The 9,004-nt window shown below is 32.8% G+C and overlaps 1 protein-coding gene across 1 annotated transcript; it reads right to left on the bottom strand.

Moving 5' to 3' along the window:
- Positions 1 to 1,472: 1,472 nt before the first annotated feature.
- LOC100371724 (histone H2A, embryonic-like) lies at positions 1,473 to 5,972 on the bottom strand. Its single transcript, XM_085504180.1, has 2 exons — positions 5,841 to 5,972; positions 1,473 to 3,032 (listed from the first exon to the last, which is right to left on the bottom strand). Exon 2 carries the CDS (start codon positions 2,991 to 2,993, stop codon positions 2,613 to 2,615), a length of 381 nt encoding a protein of 126 aa, XP_085360306.1. The 5' UTR covers positions 2,994 to 3,032; positions 5,841 to 5,972; the 3' UTR covers positions 1,473 to 2,612.
- Between the last annotated feature and the right edge of the window lie 3,032 nt (positions 5,973 to 9,004).

Here is a 9,004-nt window from a genome sequence, read left to right as displayed (position 1 = left end):
AAGTCGAAAATATCACTTTTTACCAAAAATTACAAAAATATTCACCAAAATAAATTAATTAGAGAATTGAAGATATCATCACAAAATGAACAAATCTGAGAGAGGTCCACATGTAGTACCTATATATGTAATATCAAAGCAATCGGACTTGCGGTTTTTAACAAGAAGTCAAAAATATCACTTTTTACCAAAAATGACAAAAATATTCACCAAAATTAGAGAATTGAAGATATCATCACAAAATAAACAAATCTGAGAGAGGTCCACATGTAGTACCTATATATGTAGTATCAAAGCAATTGGACTTGCGGTTTTTAACAAGAAGTCGAAAATATCACTTTTCACCAAAAAATGACAAAAATATTCACCAAAATTAGAGAATTAAAGATATCATTACAAAATGAACAAATCTGAGAGAGGTCCACATGTAGTACCTATATATGTAATATCAAAGCATTTGCACTTGCGGTTTTTAACAAGAAGTCGAAAATATCAGTTTTTACCAAAAATGACAAAAATATTCACCAAAATTAGAGAATTAAAGATATCATTACAAAATGAACAAATCTGAGAGAGGTTCACATGTAGTACTTATATATGTAATATCAAAGCAATTGCACTTGCGGTTTTTAACAAGAAGTCGAAAATATAAGTTTTTACCAAAAATGACAAAAATATTCACCAAAATTAGAGAATTAAAGATATCATTACAAAATGAACAAATCTGAGAGAGGTACACATGTAGTACCTATATATGTAATATCAAAGCAATTGCACTTGCGGTTTTTAACAAGAAGTCGAAAATATAAGTTTTTACCAAAAATGACAAAAATATTCACCAAAATTAGAGAATTGAAGATATCATCACAAAATGAACAAATCTGAGAGAGGTCCACATGTAGTACCTATATATGTAGTATCAAAGCAATTGGACTTGCGGTTTTTATCAAGAAGTCGAAAATATCAGTTTTTACCAAAAATGACAAAAATATTCACCAAAATTAAAGAATTAAAGATATCATTACAAAATTAACAAATCTGAGAGAGGTCCACATGTAGTACCTATAGATGTAATATCAAAGCAATTGCACTTGCGGTTTTTAACAAGAAGTCGAAAATATCAGTTTTTACCAAAAATGACAAAAATATTCACCAAAATTAGAGAATTAAAGATATCAACATGAAATGAACAAACCTAAGAGAGGTCTACCCAAGGTACATATATACCAAGTATCAAAGCATTTAGGCTTGTAGTTTTCAAGAAGAAGTCGAAAAAGTAAAACATTGACACGGACGACGACGACGACGGACAATCACTCATATGATAAGCTCCGCTCGACAAAGTCGACAGCGGAGCTAAAAATACACATTCGATTTGTTTGCCTAACAGACTTTCATTACACAATGAAATTTGAACAGCGCCCTCTTTGGCAATGGGTTATTACATTGGTGAAGCAAAACAAGTAGGTACATGTATTAAAAATAAGACACCCAATATATTTCTTATATATGTTGTACAAGATAATATAATCTAATATAATATGGCTAAACTAAAATTATTATGTCTATACAAGTTATGCTCAACTACTATTAAGAAAGCTCTGAATGATTGTTTTTTTTTTAAATATAAAATACCGGGGTAATACAGTATAAACATTAAACCACACTAGCAATCACTATTTCTTAGGGAATACGTACCACTGGTAGAGAATTGCACACAAAAAATGTATTGATACTATTTGAAATAAATATCTACCTACCGGGTACAACTGATTAAGAGAAAATGTTGAAAGATTGATGTCTGATAACAAACTTGGTTCCTTAGGATGGGGGTGGTTGGCTCTAAATAGTTTCTATCGACAAAATTAATTTGATTTTTAAGTGATTCCTTGTTAATAATAAAATCTTTTTTTGAAAAATCACTTTGTAAAACTAAGCTTCAAAGTTTAATAAAGTTGTTTATATTCTAAAATATTGTTTGTTTTAATATGTGACATGCACACATTGATTAGATAATAAACCAATTATGAAATCTGTTTATGATAAAAAAACATGTGTTGGACAATTCCAGAAAATGAGGAAAAATTACACCAATGATTCTTCTACATTTAGAGAATAAGGTTTTTTTTTTTTTTTATCTTGGATGGTGTTCCTAATTAAAAGCATTTTGAAAAAATGATATGAGATCTATGTTCCATGTAAATTAGCTGTAACTGAGACAGAGAATTATGGGTAATAGTCATTACCAAACCACTCATTTAGCCAATGAAAACTTCTTCTGATTTAAATGTAGCATATGGGTTTTTGCTGATAACGTGTAGAATAATAATGCTCTAACAACAGTACAAAGATAAATTTGAACTTTTGAAAATAATGTTAAAAATGTCAGGATATTGTAATCTTTAAAGTCTAGAATTCATACCATAGACGGGCATCCATAGCAAAAAAATAATTGTGATGATATATCCGACTGATTGTGATTATCTCAGTCAGTATTGATTCACCGAGTGTATGGAGAGTCAGGTAGGGTACCATAATAGTTCAGTGGGATGTGACAAGTTTCTCCTTTGTTTAGACTACTGAGTGCTCTTCATTTCGATGTGATGACCACCTCACACACTACTTTTTACTTTTCTGCTTGTCTTCTTTCGCAGCAAGATTGGTATAATATTGGGGACCACACCCCCTTTTGATATGGTGACTCCGTACAGCAATTTATTCAGTTCTTCATCCTTTCGTACAGCTAACATGAGAAAACGAGGAATGATCCTTGCTTTCTTGTTGTCACGGGTAGCGTTACCAGCCAACTCCAGAACTTCAGCTGTCAGATACTCCAGCACTGCAGCCATGTAAATAGCTGCACCGTTACCAATATGCTTGGCATAATTTCCCTGGCGGAGGTATCTATGGAAACGACTTACCGGAAACTGCAAACCTGCGCGAGAAGATCGAGTGATACGCTTGGCTCTTTTATGAATCCCTCTTCCAGACATGTTGAGTCAAATGTGTAATTAAAGCTGCTTGACGTGTGGCTGTGGAAGATATAATACGTGCACAGTCAGTTGGCGTACAGGTGATAATCAAATAAACAGCGGTAGATTAATTGTAATCACATTTGACAGAACAAATTTTAGAATCTGCGTGTTGTATATTTTCTTTTAACACTACATATATAATTGAATTTTCTATTTCGTAAGCTGTAATAAATTGTTTTTATTTTCATAATAATTTAAATAAACAAGCCATGCATGGCACAGTCCCCGTTAGTTATCAAATTTAAGACAAAGTTTTGTTTATAGTAATATAGCTGGAATATAAACATGTCAGGAATATGATGATTGTTTAACATTTAAATGATTGACATTTGTATCTGATCGTCAAACGAGTATTGAGAGATATTGCTCTGGAACAGCATTAATTAAAACAAAATCGGCCATTATGAATATATGTATAATGAATATATGAAATTTTAACATATTCAGTCAAAGCATGTCAGAGATATGGCTCTAAAAGCCCATTCATTAAAACAAAATGGCCACGAGTCAGCCATTCAGAATACGATCTAAAAAATAAAACAAGTTTTTCAGCACAAAAATAGCCACCATTAGGCCACTTTGAAAAGGATCGTCAAACCAATATATCTGTATATCTGTGACATGATGTATAATGAATATTAAAAATTTGAACATAGTCAGTCAAAACAAGTCAGACATATGGGTCTGGAAACCCATTCATGAAAATAAAATGGCCACCGGACATCCATTTTGAGTCTGATCTGAAAAATAAAATGACGTGCATCAGGAACCCGTAATGTCTAATGTATGTACCAAGTTTGAACGAAATCCATCCATAAATGCCAGAAATGCTTGATATTTGATGATTTTTTATCACAAAAATGACAACCATTCGGCCATTTTGAATAGGATCGTCAAACCAATATATCTGTCTATGACATGATTTATAATGAATATTTAAAATTTGAACATAATCAGTCAAAACAAGTTGGAAATATGGGTCTAGAAGCCCATTCATTAAAACAAAATGGCCGCCAGTCGGCCATTTTGAATGTTATCTAAAAAACAAAATTATTTGCATCAAGGTCGCATAATGTCTAATGTATATATCAAGTTTGAACAAAATCCATCTGTAAACAGCCGAGAAATGCTTGATTTTTATGATTTTTTTAGCACAAAAATGGCCGCCATTCGGCCATCTTGAATCAGATTGTAAAACAAAATGATGTTCATGAAGGTCCTATAATGTCCAACGTGTATACAAGGTTTGAACAAAATCTATCTGTACACAGCCGGGAAATGCTTGATTTTGATGATTTTTAGTACAAAAATGGCCGCCATTCGGACATCTTGAATCAGATCGTGAAACAAATTGACGTGCATATGTATGATCATATGTATGATATCATGTATGATGTATGTGTGAAGTTTGATTGTGATTGGTCCAGGCATTTCTAAGATACAGGTCCGGATGCACGCACAGACGCACGCACGGACACACAGATGTCAAAACATAAGTCCCCGTTTTCGAACTTCGTCCGAACGGGGACTAATAAAAAACGTAAAGTTGTAGACATGGGCAAGGTGTAAAATTCAATCAGCTATTCTATTTGACTGTAATTTGTACAATAATCTTATTTTTTGTAAGCGTATAAAGTAATTACCACATTAAATGTCAGAGACGGCGACACAAAGTTTTGCATGGGGAGATTTGATTTCAAATAAAACCATGTTCTTTCACTTAAAAGAATATGAGTACTGTCTATAGAAAAAAAATAGATTTAAAGGAAAGCTGTGTCTCACTTTTTTTTTATTTTTCTGTCAATCAGTTAAGGCATTGCTGACTTATGTTAATTGGAATTCTTTTAATCAGTGGAGGTCAGAAAGGTTTAAATTAACATAATCATATTGTGTTCAAATGGCAATAAAAATAATAGAATCATTGAAAAAATTTATTTGGAAAAGTATGTGTACACTTGTTGAATGATATCATCAATTATGCAAATTAAATGCTTACAAACAAGTTTTTTTTTTATTTCTTCTTACATAAAATGTTGGTATTAAAATGGACTACATGTAAGATAACTTTTTGTTTTATGCATTAACAGAAACACTACAATAATTTCAATATTAGTTTGACTAAAACGTCCTTTCTGACTTCAACGTCATCCTTATAATTTTATTTTTGTTTCCCAAAAAATGTTTCTGTTGTATGTTTGGTCTGGTTTGGTCATATTCTATGGTTTGATGAGGTTTGAGGGCGTTGTTGATTATATGTCTGAACCAAAAAGGATATGTATATATCTATTCGTCGGAATAACGATGATGAATCTAACAATCGAAGTCAATTGCGATGATTCATTCACACCATCGTATCCTAACTGGCAAAGAAAAAAAACATGTACCTGCGAGAAAATAAATATTCGCCACACGTCGATGAAAGATGTGCGTATATTCGATCGAACAAGAGAGTAAAGTCGCAAATGAAGTGCATAAGCAATGAGTAAAGATTCGCTCACTGCGAAATATGAAAAAAAAAACATTCTTTTTTAGCTTTAGTTCTGAAGTTGACTCGCTAGACTAAGTCGAGCCTTTGATGTCAAGTGCGACAAAATTAAACACTAATCTTGGTGGAAAGCCAGGAGTAAAAACTACATGTATGGACAGTCCTTCTATACGCAGTGTCATAGAAAGCTGTATGTTTATACACAGCAATTGGGGCCTTCCAGGGTTTATTTTCCTCGTAGGCGTCTGTTTGCACCGATTTTGAAATCTATAAATTAAAACAAATGCTGTAGCAAATCTAACGATTCAATTGTTACCCACCTCCTATTTAGTGCCACTTGTTATGTTCACGTTACATATATGTCGATTTCTCTCAGTTTAAAGCAAGCTGCAGCCCTGTTATCTGGTTATATGTTATGACGATTTGTGTGCTACAAAGCGTTCTCTGTCGAGGGTCAATAAAAGGCTACTCTATTGTTGCTTGCTGCTATGCCTACGCAGTCGCAATCATGGGCATCAATATTACATCATAGTACCGTTTTTGCAAAATGTTAAACATTAAAAAAAAATCTGTTTACAAAGACAAACTATCACAGTACACAGTTAGAAAAATAGAAATCATGACTGTCACAATAGCCGCACAAATTAATCATTTTTCAGAGAAAATGCACACACAAAAAATACGTTTTGAACTGAAAAAAAAACTCCTCTTGTGATGGTCCCCCGGAGAACAAATAAATGTATTCGTGTTTGTATCAGTGTGATGATGATGTGGATGATGGTGATGTTTCAACATGCTTCTCTGTATTTATGAATAATGGGATTTGGTAAATAATGCACCAAAAGAAATCCAAAAAATCAGAAATGAAAGACTGAGGAGATTACATGTATATACACCAATGATTATAATTTTCGATATTGATGTTCTGTTTTTGTCGTTTCGAAGATTAATGCATGCTATTATATTAGATTTAAATTGGCGATGAAGAATGTTTATTTCTAGATTGTTTATTCTTGTTTCCGCACGGCCTATTTCATATCATTTTCCGAGCTTGTACTCACATGTCGGTAACGTGTACATAAACGTCACTGACTACTGTTTATACAGGTAGGTACAGGTGTTTTAAAGTGTTCACGTACAGTTACGTCTTTTTAGAGCTCTCGAATTCTAATATACTAGTTTCATTATTTAGCCTGTCCTGTACAATGTGAACTCAGCTGAACTCCTGCTTATATAGGTTTCCCCAGTTCAATTGCAGTGATGACAGTTTAACAGTAAACGCGTATTGTACAGTGTTTCGATATTACATGTACTTATATACTGCACTGTAACTATTTGAAGTAACGATTTAAACTTTAATTTACCTTTTTTTTTATAATTATTGAACTATGAAAGCGTTTTATAGTGTGATGATTTAACTAACTATGTAAATATTTAGTTTAATCTACTAAATATGTATAACTACTTAATTGTGGAAGTTTTGTGTAAATTAACTCAGCATTTAGATAAATATAACAATATATATGTCTGATGTTTCAAGAAAGACTTAAACAGGACCACAGTTAATGAAATAAATGATTAGTATTCGTGAGATTGGAATAAATTAATTTTACGTGAAAGTTACGAGAGAAAACATACATACTCGCGTGAGAATGAACTAAATTTGACTCTCTACGGAGATGTTGAATTATTTGAGTTACATAATAGACCGTGCATACTTTTGCAAAACCAAAACGCTCAAATTATAACTCGATGTTAATTAACAGTTAATTGAACTCCGAGTTACGTACAACATAGATCGCACCACATCATGATTGATAGAATCGATATTTTCGTAACTTGGACAATTCAGCATCCATTAGTACATTATAAACTGATCTCAAAAGCACGCTTGATGTGACCAAATTACGTCCTAATTCAAACAGGTGCAACTAAAATATAATGTGTTTTACCATTACTTTAGAAATGTTTCTGTCATCAACGATCTTGGTACTTGCGTACAACAATGATATTAATAAGTTTGTGTTCAGTACATACACGTCTGACATGACAGTACAGTGTCACACGTAATACATGAATATATTTGATAGATTTTTATAATGGGTCACGACAGAATGGATTTCAGGCAAAAATTGTCAGTGTAATTTTGTCAGATATATTTGCTGCCGTAATTTGAGTATATTGCAGCGCTTTTAACTGTTATCTATTAGAATTGTGATCGATGTGCGACTCCTTTGTGATGTTAATTCTTCTAGCATCTGAAGCTACTAATATACGCTTCGGAACAGCCAATTAACTGTCACCCATCTATTCCCATGTGTTACAACGCTTCATCTAAATGCAGCAAATCTTTTCTCCAAATTAGTCGTAAAAACAAAACACGTACAGTAAAACCATTTATTTTCCTTGGCATTTAATCTCACTATTTTGATGTTTTGAGCAAATTCATTGGACTTTAAGTTCAAGAACTTGCCAGGGAAACAATGAGTTGTATTGTTATTTCGACATGTTCACATGGGCACAATTTAAGAATTTCGCTTATCAAAGAAAATAACGAAATTAAAAACCAGCAAATACTTAATACACTTAATGTTTTTAAGTTGTCCATATTTAATTCCGTATATCGACAAAACAAACCCATTCCTTGCATCTTTATAAATATTTATAAATTTCACATTCGAAAGAATCATATAGACCGATGGAATAGTATTAAACAATTGCGTCATTGCGCCCTGTGCTCGTTGATTGGCTGGTTTAATTCAATTTCTCTTGAAATTTGTAAATATTAATAAAATGAAGAGGATGGGTTTGTTGTGTCGATAGTAATTTCAAACACATGTTCATACTTTCAACCCGTGTTATACCATTTTAAATGCTTTACGTAAAGCGCCACACTCGCCAGGCAGCACCTTCGAATTTCGTGTAAACAATGTATTTAACATGTGTTGTATGCGTTGTTTGGGACATGACGCTGCATTTCTGTGACGCTTTTATAATGTCGGATTTACGTGTGAATTCAAAAATTACCCATAGTTTTCACGATAATTGCAATTGTAAAAGAAAGATAGATGAGAAAGAAAGGATTGTGGGTACACTCGCTGTTTGAATGCATTCTATTATGATAATGAGCAATGATTAACTTTCTTCTAATACCTTTTATTTGCCCACTTTATCGGCCCACCAAATCTACTCGTTTTTCACTTTTGCCATTTACGTCCCGTGGTATGGGCTTAGTATTCTAATTTGACGAATTATTCAACAGCAACTGTCAATCATTCATTGTACGCAGTGGACGTCTGTGTATATATGCACAGTTCTTTTTATAGTGACGTGGTCTATTGTGCAATGTTCAATAAATACATTCACAAACATAAACCAAAGACAATAGACAATATCTCTTTCTAATGTCTTTGCATAAACCGGCCACCTTGCGTAAATATATTGTTTCGGCTGTATTTTGTATTGTAACTTTAAACTTGGTCTC

The sequence above is a fragment of the Saccoglossus kowalevskii genome, chromosome 10 (genome assembly GCF_978046115.1).
Source record: "Saccoglossus kowalevskii chromosome 10, keSacKowa6.1, whole genome shotgun sequence".
NCBI lineage: Eukaryota > Metazoa > Hemichordata > Enteropneusta > Harrimaniidae > Saccoglossus > Saccoglossus kowalevskii.
The sequence above is the reverse complement of the archived record's forward strand: the minus strand, read 5'-3'. Positions and strand labels throughout refer to the sequence as shown.

What these genes read in the sequence shown, in the direction of transcription:
- LOC100371724 (XM_085504180.1), bottom strand. Translation starts at nt 2,993, where the DNA reads ATGTCTGGAAGAGGGATTCATAAAAGAGCCAAGCGTATCACTCGATCT.